General features: G+C 39.3%; 1 protein-coding gene across 4 annotated transcripts in view; it reads left to right on the forward strand.

Moving 5' to 3' along the window:
* LOC112143843 (vacuolar protein sorting-associated protein 13B) overlaps positions 1–19823 on the forward strand; it is a 292951-nt gene that overhangs the window by 272608 nt on the left and 520 nt on the right. For all 4 annotated transcript variants that reach the window (XM_036216063.1, XM_024268054.2, XM_036216061.1 and 1 more), the window contains exons 38-40: positions 5957–6349; positions 14936–15138; positions 16134–16350. In XM_036216063.1, the coding sequence (XP_036071956.1) occupies positions 5957–6349; positions 14936–15138; positions 16134–16350 (813 nt within the window). The remainder of the gene's footprint in view (positions 1–5956; positions 6350–14935; positions 15139–16133; positions 16351–19823) is intronic.

Genomic DNA, 19823 nt, shown 5'->3' on the forward strand with positions numbered 1-19823 from the left:
AATTGGACCCATTGCCACCTGTGTCTGACGCAGGCTTTTGACTGTCAAACCCCAAACATCCACACATGTGCATGTGTAAGTCTGTGTGTGCATGTTGCTTAGACATCTGTGTGTGCATCCATTTGTGTGTGTGCGCAGACACCTGTGTGTGTGCAGCCGGTTGTGTGTGGATGCATGGGCAGATGCTTGTGTGTGTATTTACAGCCCTTGTCTTTCACTTTCTGCTCCACTGAAAGACTCTGACACCCGAGAAGGTCCAATCTGTGACTCCTGTTCACATTCAGGCCGGTTCTGGTCTCTGAAAACCATCAGGTGACCTAAAAGTGCTTCATAAGAGCAGCGTGGTTTCTTTGCAAAACACCTAAGATGCTCTTTGCATAAACATGTGGATGCACACTCAAGAATTTGTAAGTGTATCTCTGTACTAACTATCTCAGTTTGTTGCCAACATAGTTATTTTTTGTTGCAATTCAGTAAAAGTCCATGACCCTAAAATCCCAAAAAAGTCAAAGCAGAATGAAATGTATTCCAAACAATTGTATTCTAACAAAGCTCTCTGTAGATTTATTTTGAACCAGTAGCGAGACCTTTGAAACTTTAAACTAGAAAAAAACTGTCTGTAAAAAAAGACACCTATATATTTGTTATATAGTTTAAAACAATGTCCAAACATAAGGGAGATTTGGACAAAATATAAAAATGTCATTACGGATAAACATGTGCCTATACAAAACATAAATAAACTGTAATATATTGTGGGGCTACACTTAGGTGTGTCGGGGAATAGAATTTAAATGAAACCAAATCAAGAGTTTTTACATATCAAATGTGTGGGATGTTTGTTTGTTACTATATGGTTATTTGTTTATATGTGCAATCGCGGTCTGAAACTGAAGGTGTCCTAATTAGAGAGAGAACAGGACTATAATAGACGGTGGGTGCACTAGCTGTCATGATAAGTTTGGTCCAGGGCTGGGTGGAGAGAATTTATAAGGATTTTTCTTCTTCTCTGTTTTTTTTTTGTTTTTTTTTAACATTGTCTATTTTTCCTTTAAAGTGTCCAAAATAAATTATTATATCATAGTCTATAGGTTTGTTAAGAAAAAAAGTATGTTTGTTTTCTTGTTTCTTTTAAATTGGACCTCCTCACTTGCTATACGAAATTTGGGTTACTTGGACTGCTTATCTCTTTTTTTCAAGTCCATAAGCGTAGTCACCTTCACCTGACTGAGTGTAGTTAAAAAAAAAAAAAAACATGAACTCATCAATCAACTCTAAGCTGGCACAAATTATGATTTAGTGCTGCTGTTGTTTGCTTGACCTGCTGTGTTGACAAGTCATTAGAAAAGAAGGTTGTAATAATAAGCCGACTCCTTTCTCTGCTGTTCAAACCTGAGCCTTCTTTCTTGTAATAATATAGTAGTAACTTAGTTCTTGAGTGAAAAATAAAATCATATGGTTATAGAAAACTTGAAGCCATCTCTTAATGTGTTTAGGTCAGAATGAGATAGCAGATAAAGTTAAAAGTGCTGTCATTAATGAAGCTCTGTGTAGCAAACTTCTTTAGAAAGTATTCTTTGTCACAAGCTGGATCTGTCTGACCGTGTGAATTTCAGATGGATTAAACAGCACTCCAGTGGTTGGAGGGGTTTTTAAGGTAGAAAGGGTCTTTGGGAGGAGAACCAGCTCTAATCAGGAACAGGTCTTGATGTGCAGAGAGCTAAGCAAGTCTCAGGGTCCTGCATGGGCCCTGAGAGTGTGCTCACACATCTTTACATTATTATGGGTTGAAGGGATTGATTGGGTCGCAGGTTGAAGAAAATCAAAGGATATACGCGGCTGAAAAAAAGAAAGATTTTTTTTTTTTTTTTTTTTAAAAAGAAGTTCTGAGGAGGAAAAGGGGTTACGTGAGGCCCATAAAGGGTTGGGGCACAGGAGGTTCTGAGGTTTAGGAGAAAGGAAAAAGGAATCTCAACAGCTGCATATGGACTACTTATTCCTGCACCGGAAAGTTTCCTGGTGATAAGTCAAGTGGAAATGAAAACTACATTGCACAGCAAATTCCACCTACCTTGTGTCCAGTCCAACAGAAGTCATCTTTGACTTTCACCATGCACCTCACATCCTCTGGATGTAAAGAAACCCAGTCCTGAGCATATAGAGTCAGTCAGTTCTGGGCTCCATTCCAGCTCATGTCATCCAGCATGCCTACCTGAGCAGAAGGAAGACAGCAGTCCGATAGCCCTTAAAGCCTTGATGAGAGCATGAAAAACAGCTGCGATTGTTTTCAGTTGCTTCTCGCGTCTCATGACCAAGTGGAAAAATGGGATAATGGAAGTGGTGTAAAATGACATTGACTTCATTCATGTGTCGCTGTAAATTCCAGTCAAGTGTTTGAAGGCAGCAGAGAGGTGGAACTGCAGAGAGAGGACATGATTTATGCGGCTGGCGTGAAGAGGACATTTTCTTCTGCTTTTCCAGTGTCATGTAAGGATGTTCAGACATCCAGAGTATAAGAGTTCATAGGAATCGAGGGATTGAGAATGGACCCAGGTCACTGCATTCAAACAGTGCTTAAAGAAAGGAAGATGTCCTCAAGCCGTGATTTACAAGACCAGCCTTCATGTAGTTTCCCATGGGTAAGATTTAGGTTAAGATGTGCTGAAGCAGACACTGATGAAGCTATCCTGAAGGCCTTAGACAGATTTTATTGGGTTTCCTGATATCAAAGACAGTTTTAAAGAACAAAATCCTGAGCCAATAATCAATTTATTCAATCTGTGTTATTGGTTTGACACAGTAACAGAGACATTCGTATAGCACAGAAGTGAGCTCACCAGTACTTTAAAGTCCCACTTCAATCATCTTTTGACCTATTGTAAAAGTGCCCCCCCCCACCCCCCACCCCCAAAATAACCTGTATTTTCCAGAACATTGTTTCTTTAGAGCCACCAAAAGTCATCATTTGGCAAGCCTAATTGTGGATACAGTAGCCATGGAGTGTTTAGCTCAACCCCCTTACCTCTTTCCCATTGATTCATTGGCACATGTGTCAAAGTCAAGGCCCTGGGGCCGGATCCGGCCCTCCAGATCATTTTATTTTATTTTTATTAATGGCCTGATGTTATCTAGCTCTTATTTCTAACATTTATAATTTGACAAAATACATTTTTATGGAGAGTAAAATATTGAAAGTTATTTAAGGTTTAAGTTGATTTATTCTGGAATAATATTCCTGCCATTTTGTTATTCATAATTATGTTTAAATGTTACAGTTTAAAGTTTTAAAGTTGTAAAAATTGGCAAACACAAAAAAAAGCCCTGGGCTTTTTTGTGTTAGAAATTCTGTGGAGCCTTCCCGGTCACTTCTAATGCCTTTAGCTGCCTTTTTTAGCTCGCCAAGATGGAGCGACAACGGCAAACGGATAAAGTCAGAAGAGCAGCTCCACGTCTCTCATTAGACTCCTAGTTTGTTGCTTTCATTGGAAGAAAGTTTGTTTTAGCTTGTTCTTGTTTTTCAATTAAAAATGCCCAGTGTTGTTAAGGGTTTCAAAAACAAATGTTACTTTTTGTTCTCACTAACGTGTGTTAACTTAATGAATACAGAATCAAAATAAATAAATTAAATCATACTCTTTATTTCCTCTTTTTATTTCATGACATGCACAAAAGTATTGCATTTGACCTGCGATCCCATTTAGACTTTGGCCCTTTGAGCGAAAACGTTTGGGAAACATCTGCTTTACAGTAACAGGAGATCATTAGAATTTCACCTCTGAGTTGTGGGTGGGATTTTTGGCACATAGGTAAGCCTCCACTTATTTCCCATGATCCCTTTGTTTACATTCTCTCCCACTAGCTTACAGCCTCTTAAAACCCCAACCTAACATTACCAGTGCAACAAATATCAGAGCCATACAGCCGTATAGTTTAGATCCAGATTCCAGATCAGACGAGGAAAACAAAGACGTTCATGGATCTATTGGTCTTTAAGTGGATGTATCAGAATGGAGCGGAGCAAGGAGACTGTGGCCCACCCAACGTATCTCCTACATCAAAAATACAATTGTTTTCAAAGTTTTATCTGCTCCTTCTTCACAATAATTTGAATAGAGAGATACTTAGAAACGCAATTTTGTCATATATGTCCTACATCATAAGAAAACATGTTAAAAACACCAAAAGCTTGGGCAGCCATGGCAGGCAGATGGAACAGTCATCTCCCAGGCAAAGGGTTGATGGTTCAATTCTGTATTACTCTGATCACCTGTTCTTGGACAAAATATGGAAGACTTATTGGTTTGATTAAGCAGCAGAGTATTTTGTTAGTTGATATGAAAAGTTTTAGTCCCATCCATCCGCACAGGGGATTGACCCATGCAGGTGCTGCTGGTTTTTTGGGTTCTTTGGTCCCGTGGAGGGTCACAGACAGGTGTGGCTGCATCGTAACCTTTGTGCTATCATAGGTATGTTTACATTAAAAATAGGGTCATCTAGACCCCAGAAGATAGTGCGCTGAACTTTTTTTGATTTTTTTTTTTTATCTTCACTGGTGTCCGTGGCAGACATGAAATCCTGTCCACCTTTGTCATGGGATAGATAACATGTCAATGTCAGACTTGGGTCATCTGGACCCCATAAGAAAGCACAAGGGTTAAGGGGAGTGTAGGTGTGTTTTGAAGTCCCTTGAAGGTCACTTAGCCACCTCAAGGTACGTCATGAAAATTGAGTGTATTATTGTCATGCATGTGGTCAGCGTATCATGTAATATTCATAAGGGTAATTGAAGTTAAAAGTAGTTATGATGTACAGGTGATGGTGTCGTACGATGTCCTTATGCCACACTGGTTGTTAGGAAGGTCCATGAAATGGCTTTTTACTGACCCTGCTTCCAGAACATGGGGTGTGCACATGATATGAATGTAGGAAGCAAGCACAAACTACACTCTGATACTCTGATTTCCTCATTTCAAAAATCTAGGATGCATGCAAGGAGCCCTCACTCATCACTTTAACTGCCTTGATGAACTCTTTGTGCAGTATGCAGTGTTTGGGGGAGGAAAATGAAAAATCCCTTTGACGTGCTCGCATCACCTATCTTACCCTTAGGTGTTGTATAAGAGTTCACTACAACTGGTCACTTGCAGCATGGCCATAGAAAAAAAACAGTCCATGAACATGACAGGCTCACTGAGAAGTATACAACCTTGATTTTTTTCTGCGTGTCACGTGTGTGTCCAGTACAGGTTTGCCCATTTTTCCCCTGCAGACAGACTGTATCCAGACATGAAAGCAGTTTGTAACTTGGGCCAAAGGGAAAAAAGTTTTTACAGCCAAAAGAAAAGTGCTATACAAGCCTGGATTAGTTACCATGACCATAAAAAAATCTTGATCTATTGACATATGTTACGCATGGACCAAACAGAAGTAGAGAGAAATCAGAACCAAAGAAAACAGCCAACCTCCAATGGGCAAAATTATTTATTTGGTCACAGAAGAATCTGGGAAGTCCTCCTGGCACTTCAACACTTCCTTAAATAAACAGGAACACTTCCTACAAACTTCCCTGTAGCCAATCAGAACACAAGATTAGAAAAACAGCACATGCAAATGATGATAAATCATATACTCTGAAACAGGACAGGAAAAACAAAAATGTGAAGAAAAAGAACATTCCGATAAGATAACTTTTCAATATAAACATTGAAATTCAAACACTAATGAAAAACACACAAAATGCAAACAAATTCAGCATCCTCCTCACAACACAGTAGCAGCAACTTAAATACTTAATAAAGTTACAATGGAGTCTGTACGACAACCCTTTCCCTCTTAGAAGCACCTGCTCAGGGGCTCTTTACAAAAGAAATATTTTGAGTTGTATTGTCTAAACCCTTTCTTCTGTTTTTTTTTTTTTTTGTCTCTCATATATATATTTTTTTGTTGATCTTCACAGCTGAACTAAGTGGGCAGCTTTCACGGCCACTGAAACTCAATCTGACTTTGACAAAGCTGGAGCAGACCAAAGCCTACCTGAAGAAAGTATTCCCCGTCCAGAAATGGGATACCATCTCTAAGTCTACCTCTGCCGCCTCCTCTTCTCATTCATCCCCAACAAAGACACCACAAGCCTTCATCCCTCGTTCTGACCCTTCCCATCAGGGCTCGTCATCAGCTAAAGCCAGCAGCATCAAGACCCTAGCCCGATCCTTCCATAAGGTGTCGGTCCACACAACTCAGATGGTTGTAACCATGGAGACAGAAGGCCACGCACTGAAGCCCAGCTTGACTGTATCGCTTTCAGCCATGACAGGAAGTCTGCAAGTGAAGACAGCGCCCAGGACAGAAGGTTAGTGAAAGACTCCCAAAGAAGTAAACACGAAGTAAACAAAACTAAGTGATACAGTTGTCTTCAGCAGAGACACAATATAAATAGGTGGGTCGAGTTTTGGGTTTTCTTTTAGTTTACGATTTGAAATCCTCTGAGGTGCTGATATTTTCATGGCTCTAATAGTTAAAGGCCACCCTTCTCTTCAGAGTGATGAATCATAGTTTCATAGTTAAAGAGGAAAATCTTTTAATGTTATTCCTTTGAATCTGCTCTGCTGCATTTATTTTTTTTTTTTTAAAGAAGGTTGCTTAAAAGGGTGGAGCTGTATTTAAGACTACTATAATGACTTAATCACATTTGGCAAATTCTGCGATCATTTAAAGTGACCACAGCTTTAAGACATAGTGACAGAGTAGATGTGCTCCTTCTTTCTGTGGCATGTCAGTTGTTTGGAACTTCAAACTTGATTAAAGCCAACTGAAGTCATTCCAGGACTTAAAAAACTCTAAGGCCTGATGTAAGCTGTGCTCGGTGAACCCCACAGTAACCTTCAGTTTCTCAGCTTTCTGTCTTGTTGCTGATTTTCTCTCAAACCAGGAAAGGTCTGAGCTTGTTTTATCAGTCCTACACATATGCTGACGAAACCAAAGAAAGATTATCAAAACGCGAAAAAAGCTGAACTTAATCACGTCTTGAAAGGAAATACTTAAGCCTGTGTTAATGTTGAAAGTTTTATGTCGCCCAAAGTTAAACTTTGAACTTCTTACTTTGAAGAATTGTCATCTTGCTTGGAAGTTCTGTTGCGTCACAGACTCACTTGAATGCTTTGGTCACATGCACCTCTTCGGGGGTTGACCTGTACTAGTGCTGCAGAAAAGCCAACGAGGAAACCGATCATTATTTTATTTTGGGGTGGGGACCGACATGAATTTTTCACAATAACAAATACCGGCGTTGTCTAAAAATGAACTTGGCGTCAAGGGGTGTCGTAAAATAGATTGTACCATTGTGGTAGGTGTATCGTGACGTATTTGTAAAAATAATTAAAGCTACAGGCACTTATAACATACAGGTGATTTTGTCGTATGGTGACATTTACGCAGCACTCTTGTCGTTATTAAGTGCCCCTAGAACACCTGTAGGTTGTCCACACAAATTCCACTCTGTCTAATTTTCTAATCTCAACTCTCCAGGCTGCATGCAAGCGACATGCAGGGAGCGTACGCTTCTCTTCACTGGTTGAACAGAACTCATGGTTCTCTCTGCGCTATGTGTGTAGGGTTTGGGGGGGGCTTTGTTTCAAGGGTATTCAACTGCTCAACTCTGACTTACATTCCAGATAATCAGTGCAATTAAAACATGAATACACTAGTCACTTTATTTTAATTGGTTATATACATATTTTTCCCTCTTTGTATATTATCTCTATTGTACAATATTGAGCCTCCCCTCGTATCGAGGATTTATATTATAGTATTGTACAGTTTCTTTCTTTTTCTTATTAAATGCGCTTGCGTCATCTGAATTTTCAAGCCACTCTCTGCACCTTCAAAAATAGGATGGCCCCTCGGGGATAATAAAGTTAATTGAATTGAATTTAAACCATGAAAAATCCGCCTGCATCTCACCTACTTCACCCTTACTTACCCTCACATGTTGTACAAGTGTTTGCTTTACCAGTGGCCTGCAGCATGTTCTTCAAAAATGTGCATGAGCATTTGTGACCTCGTACAGGTATTATACCCATTCTACACCCACACAAACAGCTGTATGTACCATATCCATGCCTTTACATGTGGCATTGGGACTCAACATCCGTACATTGGTATTGTTCTCGAGATCAATTGTGATCATATTTTAACCTGTAAGCTAAATTTAGAGTTTGTCCATAACGTAGGTGCTTTCTGCTGGCATTTCTGTGGCCTTTGACCTTTGATTTGGTTTCATGGATCTTTGATTGATCCCTAATTGTTTGTCAGAAATGTGTTTTCCAAACAAATCACAGCTTTTTCTGTTTCCTATCATTTTGAGCTTGAAGACTGCTAATGGTAATTTAAATAAAAAATCCTAATACCCGGGTTTAAGCCACCAAGATAGAAAAAAGCCTTCTGTTTTGTTTTTTTTTTACTTTATTGCTTCTCTTTCAAACTGGATAATAGATAGAAAGAGAGGATAAAAGGCTGCTGAACTCATGCCACATGCAGTAGATAATAAGGAACACTTTTGACTCATAATTTTGCTTGTAGATGTTTTATACTTAAGTGCCTCTGAGCAAAACATCCTCTGTTGACTGGTGTTCAAGGATGGAGCTGGAGCCCAGCCCTTTGTGAGTGCCAGCATCTGTTTTACAGATGGTGTTAATATAGAATTACTTCAGATAAAATGATTGTCAAAAATGCTAATTAAAACCTCAAACAATTTGCACTTTGTTTACTCGAATCTACATAACTGCACAATGACACAATGCATAGTGCTTCAGCATTTCAGCTCTCTTCCATCTCGGATGTATTGACATTCACAAACACAAATGAAAGTGCACAGTGGAAAAAGAGTGTATTGACTCACTGATGATGACTTTTTCTCTCCTGTTGAAAACATTGCCAGATAAAAGTTTGCTCTTTTCGAATCCTTTTCAAGCTTTGGTTTGCAGTAAAAGTAGGAAGTAGAAGCACAGGAAGAGACAATCTTTAGATAGGTGTTTTTTATAATCTAATTGGTAAACAGAGTTCAGCTGTCAGCTTTGCCGTTCTAAACCCGAACACCGGACGTCACTACTCACATTTTCTTTCTCGTTGCCATTTTGTCTGATGTGAAGGGTGTATTGGCTTAATTTACCTTCTGAAATCAAAATGTATTTTTATTTAAAAATACATTTAAACTTTAATCTAAGCTGATTTTGAATCCCTATCACTGAGCGAGGAGAAAGTTAGGATCAGGAGTACCTGTGATGATGAACCTCTTCTGGGTGTCTCATCCTCCGTTTCTCTCCACTCTTTGAGCTACTGCTTGTTATAACTGCAAATGTTCTGAGCATTATGCTGTAATAAAACTAATGCCGTCATTGTGTGCTGGAGATTTCCTCGTTCATCTCCTCCTATATCATCTTGAGCGGTTTCTGAAGTACCTGAAAGGCTTAAGATGGTCTGCGTAGATCTCATTAAATACCTTAATATTTCATCTCTGAACACATTGACATCATTTGAACTTGGAGTTGTTGACACTGGAGTGCACTGGAGTGCACTGGAGTGGACTGCAGAGTTTACACGGCTCCAGATCCCCACATAAATCTTTTTTAGGCTCTGAAATAGTTTTAGGGATTGTAAAGTAAACATCAGAAGTTGTGCTCCTGCATAACCTATGGAGTTTCTTTGTTGTTGTTGTTGAAAACGCATGCACGCGTCTAGGTGCTTGTCACAACATACACAGCTATTTTTCCCCTCTGGGCTTCCTCACATAGTGCTTCCAGATTTGTTGGCACTGAAAGGAGACAAACTGTCTCCAATTACACAGGCTGATCTCTGCTGACAATAGATGTATCTGTTGACTTTTAGCCTTAACTGCACCACCTCCATCACTCAGCACTCCGAGCTGCTTCGTACTACAGAAAATGGATACCTTGGAATTTTCCAGAGATAAAGGTCAAGATTCCCGTTCGGTAAGGTTGAGCTCTTGAGCTGCCACAATAAGTCAGTGGGAATTACCCCCCTGGGAAAGGCTGCACTTGAGATGTAATTCAGGAGAATGGAATACTGCTGCTGCAGTTTGTATCACTGCAGTCGCTGCTTCTCTGATGGATCAAATCCGGACACATTAAACTGATGATGTAGAAAAACAAATGGAAGACGGAAGCAAATGATGTGGAAACGTTTTATTTTTTAAATACATGATTGGAGAGAAGGAGCCTAAATCATAGGAATAACCGGCTTAAATAGATAAATGATAAGAAAATGCTTAGACAAATGCAGAAAGGGAAGCAGATCTCTGTCTGAAGCAAGAGCTGAATGTTAATACTCCATCCCACCCTGTCTTCAGTTCTTGTATTACCCCACCCCTTCAAACCCGCTGAACATCTGGGGCTCTGTACCTGGTCATAGCAGCCACTCTCAGGGAAGGGACAAGATGGAGAGAGAAGGGATTAGGCTGACAGTGAGGTGTGTTACCAGATCCTGTGTTAATGAAAAGCAAGTGGAAGCTCAGCATTCCTCCCTCCATCCATGGATCACCACTCCCCAAGGTAGAGGGGCATTTATAGTTCAGTAAAGGAGAAAGAGGTGGGCAGCAGAGAGGGAACAGATGTCTTAGGCTCTGTGAAACAGAGCCCACATACTGTCCAACAGGCTCCTGACGGAGCAGCACACTCACAGTATGTTACTGCAGCGCTCATCCAGGGTTTCAGTCACGGCTGAGATGGATTCTCACCATCTGCTCCCAAAAATCAGAGTATGAAGATTCGTGATGTCCAAGATCGCTGATTCTGGATCTTCTTAAATATAGTAGAGTTTAGTAAAATATTATTCTTTTTCAGCTTTTTTTTGTTCTTCTTTTGATTTTAAAACGTGTTTAGATTTGTGATGTTTTGGAGCCTTTGCTGCAAACACTCACTTTCAGCTCCCTTCACAGAACTGGCGAGTACTCCAGAACCTTCCATTGTAGGCACGCGGGATCATTGACATGCTAGATCAGGGAAAGGCAACTCCAGGCCTTGAGGGCCACAGTGTCTGCATGATTTCCAGAAATACAAGCCTTACTCATGACTGATCATCTGGTTGGGTATGTCCAGTCAGTTAGAACATCCCAGAGCAGGGGATGTTGGGCGAAATGATCCTGCAACATTTCATCTTCAATGTTTGGTGGAAGGAGGTTTTGATTAAAAAATCTCACCTTACATGGTTCTGTTCATCTTGACAACTTCAGCTTCACAGTGGGTATGACGTTCTTTGGACTTGAGATGTAATACAGGTAACCAGTTGAGGAAAAAAGAGGTTCTTGAAAAAGTCTGTGAGGGACAGAGTTCTTGATTGTAAAACATAAATACTTATTTTATGAAGCATTAAACAGATAAATTCTTTAAAAGTAAAACAATGTGATTTATTTGATTCTATTTCGACACTCTCTGATGAAAATTACAGGCCTCTCTTATATTTTTAAGTGGGACACTTAGAAGAATCAGTGATTGCCTCTGTACCCTCCCTGCTGTTTTTAAGTGTTCATATATCTTTATCTATATACATATACATACAGCTTTTGAGTAGGTTTCCATATTTGAAAGCTTCTTTTTGGCTTCTAGCATTCCCTGTTGCATCAACCAGTCCCCCCTTGTGTCCTGTAGTGGTCTTGTGGTGAGTGAGAAGCATATTTCTGTGGTGAGAGACGCTATATTACTTCTTTTACTGTTACCATCCCAGAAGGTCTTTGGGGGCCTCTGCTAGTTATGTAATGACTCCTTTAGGTTTTTACTAATTGATACCAGTAAGTCGCAGCGCATAAATCAGTCAGGCAGTGGTCAGATAACAGCTGCCAAGAAGAAACCGACATGGTAAATCAGTCCTCGATCCTTTCTAATCTTACCTGGGTGAGTGCCAGAGATGTTTTTCACTGTAGAGAGATCTCCATCATACTTCTCTCCACCCAGTCAGTTCATTAAATGATTAGCATCATGTTACCTTCATTGGGTGTGAATTGGGGTGGCTATAGGCTAAGATGACAGAACAATGATTGTAGGTGTAAACGGTCCGTGTACTCTTGAAACATTAACCGTACAGATGAATAATTCTCCCTCTGCCTCCGGCTGCTTCTATTTCAGGGCATGTGTGAGTATGTACAGCATTCTTTTAGATGTGGCCTTTATATTGATAGAGTGAGGGAGTTGTGATGGACATCTAAAGGAAATATATTTCCAAACTAACAGTTTATCTTCTGGCAGAAATATTTCTATTAGTCATCATCAATTAGTGTTTGAGCTACGGAGGGTCATGAGGGTGAGTCTCAAATAGTTCTTCTTCATTTTTATTTTTTATTCTGAAGATTTTTGTTTGTGTTGTTTTGTGAAATGTCACTTTTTGGTGCACACAGGCGACTGACTCACTCAGCTTCAGTGGTTTCTCTGCTTCTGTTGTGCTTTCCCGTTGACTGGACATCTCAGTGCATTGCTGGGAACTTTTCATGTTGCCTGTTTTGAACTGAAACTGTTACATTAGCCATGAAAATGCAGAGGAGAGGAGACATTCAGATTCACGAGCAAAAGTTTATCTAAGCCAGTGTTTTTCAATCACTGCCAGGATATCAGCTCTATGTTCATCCAACAGGCCCTGAAAAAGACTTGAGTAGTTATTTTTTTATTTAACCAGGAAAAAAAATCCCATTGAGATCCATTGATCTCTTTTTAGAAATATGAATGATCATAAAATACTTTTTTCTTTGTGTTTATCGGATTCTATAAATGACTCTTTGATATGCAGCTTTAGCTGATAGCTGTCCTGCCCCTTCAACCGTGTCCCACAATCATTCTTCAAGGCTTAATTATGTCCTATCCGTCTGACCAATCAGAAGTGGTTAACATCCTCACTTCCTTGTTCTGACTTGGTTCATTAAATCTCTCAGTTAATAACAGCTAGATCTCGTGTTTAGTGCTGTAGCTTCCCGCGGGATCCGTGTCAGACCGTATAATAAAGATCAGAAATGTGAGTCTGTCCCGCATCGGCGTTAGTTTATGGCACTACATCTCCCATGATGCATTGGGTTAAAGTGACTGCATCTCTGTTAACTGTCTTGAAGCACAATGAACGTGCACATCAAACAGTCTGTTGTCAGTTTTCAAATCTATTTGATGAAATCAGAAGTAAGCAGTTTAGTTCTCCTTCAAGGTTTGTGTTTATCATTAACATCCAGACATTTCAGAGTTTGGTCCAAGTTATCTTAATAACTGGAACAGTTTTCTAATAATGTCTGTATTGAAGGACAAATTCAGTTTCAGACTTCAAGCACTTTTGAAAAATTTGAAGTGAAGTTTAAATAGAAGTGATAATTCAATTCAGTTTTATTTATATATCACAAAACAATTATCTCATTGGACTTAATGTCGGTAATTGTACAAAAGCAGAAAGCCGGTCATAAAATATAAAGAAGCTGATTGATAAACTAAACAGACTAAATTAAACTGGTTATCCCTGCCCTTAGACCCTCCTTCTCAGTGAGGAAAATCTCCTACAACAAAACCCGATAACAAAAAGAAAAAAGATTAAGATTTAGTGGCCATTTAAACCAAACTAAAACCATTTATTAACCCAAAAAAGTTTAAAAACATTCTTTGTAAAGTTACATGTTTGAGTAAGACAAAAGAAAAACAAATGCAACTTTTTGTGCAGTTACAATTGAACTTATAAACATGAATATAATGTTAGTCCTTTTTGCAAAATGTATTAGGCCTGTTGTGATTTATATCATTGTTCAAAATTACAGTTGCTCTGACTGACATAAACACTTAAAAAAATTAATAAATAAATCACTGCTTATAAAGAATATATTATTGTTTTTATTTGTTTTTGTGAGGTTACATAAAATTGCATTTTAATAAAATGGAGGGAAAAACAACCATCTGGGCAAACTCTCAACTAGTTTTCTGAAAGTATTGTTAAAAACAATCACAACTTTTTTTTTTACAAGATTTAGAAAAAACAGCTTTAACTTCCAGCTTTTTCTGCTTCAATTATTATAAAAAATGCAGGTGTGATCATGGAGGGACTGTACATCAGTACAGGCTGTAGAGCTTCTCCTTTTTCACACTTTTGGATGCTGGTGTGCTGTGGGATTTGTGTCAAAGAAAAAGTGTATTTTGCCTTAAAAAAGGTTGAAAACCACTAATTTAGTCTCCCAGATCGCAGGTAAACATCCAGCTTTTATGAATCCCGACAGATGTGACTCACCTCAGAATGGTATTTTCCCCAGATTGTTTCTCTCGCTGCACCAGTCCTGCTTTGTTCAAGCATTTGATTGTTGAACAAGATGTTTTTGGTCAGTTTATCAACCCAGGAAAGATTTGTTATTTCACCATATTAGGGCTAACCCTTAATGCACACACTTTTTCATTCCTGCTCTGTCTGTATGTTTTCTTTATGGAAACAGTTTTGCACATTGTTACAATTCTAGATATTTATAACAAACCAAATCAAATATAACTAACTCTTACTTGTGCCTCTTAAGAATGGGTTTTTTTGGCTTTACAAAAATGAGTATTGTGATTATTCCTGTTTTCTTTTTCTTCCCCTTTTCAAAGAAAACGTTTACCACTGCCCTGTCAGTGCTGTGTTATATTGTAAAGGTACACAAAATCCTTTTTATTTCAATCCCATGTTTCTGTAAAACTAGTTTTAAACTGAAACAGATGTGCTGAGAGACTGTCCATCAGTACAGTACAGGGCTTGCATGATATCTCCATTCAAAAATCAATTATTATCTTAGAGAAATACAGTCAAAAATGATTGTTAGATTTCTTCTCCAGCTGAAAAATAAGCCACAGATTGTAACTGTTCAAATAAGCTGTACTTGTTTCACATTTTGGATGAATTATTGACCCTCATTAACTGCTTCTGTTTTGTGTTTTCCTAGATACCGTCCAGTCTGCCTCTCTGCTGCTGAAGCTGAAAGACGTTCTGGTGAAGACGGGCTTGAGGAGCCAGACTCGTGTTCTGCTGGGCCCGTTCTCCTGCAGCAGCTCCATGGAAGCTCGCTGGTGCCGGCACAGCGGCAGCCCTGGAGCTGAACCTGGACCCCCTAAGCTGCTCCTGGACCTTAAGGGCGGTCTGCTGCAGGTTCGTGGACTCATGACAAACGTTCAGTTTGCTCACATGTGAGATTTGTTACCCGACACCACTCCGGCCAGAGTTTGATCAGTGCCTCTGCACCTGGTTGGAAGTGAGAGGGAATGAAATGGTTTCTCAACAACACTTTGAGCAGCTCTGGCCGCTTCATTCTAAAGTGTTATTGATTTAGAAATGCAGACCTAAGGCATGATGTCCTCGGGTGGAGCTTATCCTCCTCTCTGAGTTATTATTTTTCATGTCATTTTTTCTCGTTGTTGCTGGTTACACATTGTAATATTCAAGGTCTTTTCTAGACTCATGTGACGTGTGCCTTTTATTCCCATGATGCTCCTGTGTAAAAGTCCCTTCTTTTTGTCACTGCTGTGTAATATTTTATTCCACATTACTTTGACTGGTGGAACCCCTCCTTACTCATGCTCAGGGGCTCCTCTAATGCTTTTATGGCGTGCCCATTAACAGAAACATTACTTGCAACTCAGCACTTAATATGTAATCATTCTGTTCCCTCTGCAAATATTGGCATTTGTGGTGCTTCAATCAAGTTCTCTACCAAAACCACCGGAATTCCTTCCAATTTTTTTTTCTCTTGCTCCAATTCCCAAAAAAGTTTGGGAAGGGAGAAAATCCCCAAATTTTCCTGTTTTCAGTGTTTAGTCATAGCCCGTGCTCTGTGTGCGAAGGGTCTTTGACTCACAGATTCCTAGTTCTCAGTCCAAACCCCAGGCTGAGGAGAAGGGGAATGCCACGGGCAAGTGAGGAGAGCTTAAGGTTATTTTGGATAATGTTAGTAATGCTGTGAACAGGTGACGAAGAGGGTAAGACCGACGGCCTCTCCCTGTTTTGGAAAATAAAGTAAGGTCATGGTAGAAGCAGTGATGCCACAGTCCATATTAGTAAATGTGTTGCTTTCCTATGCTGCATTCCTTTTTATGCTTACTTTTGTTTTAACTCTGTCTTATTCTTTCTTATTCCCCAAAAAATAGATCTTCTGGGGCCAGGAACACCTGAACTGCCTGATGCTGGTTGAGGAGCACCTCCGTGCCTACTTCCGCCCCCATAAAGAGGATCTGGCTGATGGCTCCTCGAAGGGAAAGGCTTGCCACACTCAGCCTCAACCCTCTCCCTCCTCTCCCTCCCCCCGGACAGAGCACAGCTCGGATGACCTGCGAACAGGACACTTTCAGTACATTCAGGACTCAGGTGAATGTCTGCACGAAGCACATCAGTAACATCAGGCTGCGTTTGATGCCAGCATCAACCAAAATTATTTGTATACCGGGATCTACTTTTTGTTTTTAGAAAAATGAATCTAGTATTTTTTTATTTTGATAAAATGAACCAACCTCCCCAGGTTTAATAGGTTAAAACTATCATTAAAATAGTTGTGTATGTTGCTATGAAAACCAGTTGACCAGCAAATCAGCTGATATTCTTGCCCATAACAGTGGAAGTAACTGGAATGCTTTCTCTGGAGAGGTTTGCAGTAAAACTTAACTTTAGGAATACAGCACCATGCCTGATGGTACTTTCATCATCTCCCAGAAAAATAGGTTGCAAACATATTAAGCTGATTTATTTGCTTTGTGACAAAACACCACTTCTCTGCTTTGATCTGGTTAGAAGAGCAGCTCTCACAAAGATTACTCTCTTGTTTTCTGTTGCAGTTTTTTAAACAAACTACTATCAAATTGGAATGCTGCTAGAATTCACAAATCCATCTATGTTTAGCATGAACATGAGCTTTAGGGATCTACGAGCTGTTGTTGTGTTTTTTATTCTTGTATTCATTTTTTACATGTAAGATTTTTGGGATAATTTTCTTAGAGTTGCTGAAAAAAATTCTTCACGCAGGAAAAACAATCTCAAGTAAACTGGAAAAGTTGCATTACCTGTGATGATGATAGTGTGAATGTTTTTTGCTGAAAGTAGCCGCTGAAGAAATTGAAGCTTTTTGCTGAAAATGGTGATGCAGTTTACTTTAATCGCTGAAGCGATTTGCAAAAAATGCAAAGCTATTTGCAAAGTGTTAGTTACTAAAAGACTGGAAATGTCATTAAAGAGCTATGAAAGAGCACTGAAGTTGACCCAAATTTTTGAAAATGTTGTAAGAAAATTTCTTAAAAATCTCTAATCCATACTCATTAGTGTTTTGGTCAAATATGAGCTGAACTTCAATTAGCCCCAAAAAAGCTAGATCGTTGCTTGAATACTAGCTAAACTCCAAATAGCCAAAATTCTTCAGTAAACTAAATTAGTCAAAAACATTAACCTGTTTCTAAAATAGAAGCTTAACTCTAAATTTGCATATGAAAACCTCAGTAGATAACAGCCAAAAACGTTAGCATATTAATATATAACCTCAACTCTAAATTAGCATACAAAACCCCAGTAGATAACAAATTAGCCAAAAACGTTAGCATGTTGCTAAAATATTAGCTTAACTAACATTTTTTTGAAAGTTACTATAACAGATGAAAACATAGCCCATGAATATATTTAAAGGTTTGTTGCAAATCTACTTAAAATGTTGAAATTTGTAGATTTTCTCATTCATTTCGTATGGGGTATATTTTGCTCAATATTTTAAAAACTATGAAGTTCATGAATACCAAATAAAAAAAAGCAGTAATGTCCTAAATGAGCTGAACGTTTTCAAACCAAGATTGCTGAAATCACTAAAAGTATGATTGAATTTTTACGTGCATAAAAATGTACAGACAGGAGCAGGAGAATCACTGTAGTGTGAATGATTACTAAACGTTCACACAATAATAGACTAAAAATATGCATGCTTTACTACTGTAACACATTGATGCTTATTTAGCTTTAAGAAACATAGAAAGATCTAGTATATTAGTGCAACAAATGAACAATTTTCAGGTAACCATAACATGAAGAACATGCTACCAACTCAACCTCAAATCCCTAAATCTTTAAAAATTCTTCTTCTTCTGTGTCAGTTTTGAACAGTTCTCCCGAGCTCGGCGAAAGACTGAGCGACGCTCCTTTTGTGTTGCTGTTGGTCGCAAATACAGAGACACAGACTTAGCTTCAAGCAGTTGCTATTTTTTTTTTAAATCACATATAAGTCACACCCCTGACCAAACTGTGCAAATAAACGCAACTTATGCTCAGAAAAATGTTTACAACTTTTTCAAAAACTTGATATTTTTACACCAAAACAGTTCAGGATGTGTCACATATGTCAGATGAAGTCAGATCTACAACATTTAAGCCTGCGTTTTATTGTGGGAGAGGAGCAGTTCATACAACTCCGTTGGATTTGTCTTTTTTGTTTTTTTTTGTCAGAGTGAGATGTCCTCTCAGATCCACATGAGCCTAAATCAAATTCAGATCAAAGCTGTCTGTGAAAAGAAGTTTCATCGGAGGCGTCGGCCTGTTTCCACTCTGAATAACATGCTGTTTATTCTTCTTCTTTGGGCTGAGAGTGCTGCCCTTTGTGTGCAGACTCGGCTGATCACAGCAGTATACACAGAGGATCAAACTCAGCTCTGTCAGCTGTGGTTGAGTCTTTGTTTGTTGCACTGCTCCTCTGGTCTTTGATGCATTTAATAATACAGCTGAAGAAGAAGTACTGAGCTGGTTTTAAGAGGACAGACTGTCTGCAATATGTTGTCAACAGCCAGAGAAACCCCGGCCCACAGTACAGAGGACAGTGTGTGGCCCCCCGCGGCCTGACACAGAGATGAATGGGACACATGGGCATGAAAGAAAGACGGTCCGGGGAGAGAAGATGGGGAGTTTCAGTCCACAAAAGCCCAAAAAAGGAAAGTTTCTTTCAACAAAGGAGAGCTACAGACAAATAGTGTCTTTGTACAAACACATTTCCCACATTATGTTTTTGCTCAGCTTTTCATTTTTTTTTTTTCTCAAGTAAACTGGCAGTCTGAAACAGCAGCTCCAGGATAAACCAAACAGCAGCTCAAAGTTTGGACCCTGTGCCTTCCAGCTGTTGCAGGTGCTCGCCACTCTTCAATCAGTGGATGTTTACCCAACAGCAAAAATGTTTACTCAACCTCTTTGTTTATGCAGCGTCTCTGACACGCATAAACATTCAGAAAATGCACATTTTCAGAAGGCTTTGTGGGACACTTTTGTTTTCAGCTGCAACTTTTTCTGATTCCTTAGTATGAAACACTCTTGCTTTGAAAAAGATGGTTGCAAATTTTTCTGCCATAAAATATCATTTTACATTTTATATCTCAGAATGATTTCCCTGACTAATTATCGAACTGCTCTGTCAGTGCTTTTATTTCTTATTTTTTTCACGGGTTTTGAGTACCACTTCCTTTTTCCCTTTGTGTCAGTTCTTCATTGCTTTTTAAATCTCGACCTGTATTCAGACTGGACACGTTTGGTCCACTTAAAGTGAGCCAGAGCTCGTTTTCCAGAACAACGTTTCAGTCTGAATACGAGCAAACAAATCCTGGTCCAGCGCCAGGAACCGCTCTCGGCCCCATCTTTTGAGGTGGTCTCGGTTCGTTTCCAATCGGACTGAACTTTGGTTCACTTTGAGAATCCTCGGTCTGAATATGATTGCTCCGGGAGTGAAATAACTGAACCAAAACGGTCATGGTAGCCAGAGGTGGGGACTCGAGTCACATGACTTGGACTCGAGTCAGACTCGAGTCATGAATTTGACGACTTTAGAC

Source organism: Oryzias melastigma, linkage group LG16 (genome assembly GCF_002922805.2).
Source record: "Oryzias melastigma strain HK-1 linkage group LG16, ASM292280v2, whole genome shotgun sequence".
Classification (NCBI taxonomy): Eukaryota; Metazoa; Chordata; class Actinopteri; order Beloniformes; family Adrianichthyidae; genus Oryzias; species Oryzias melastigma.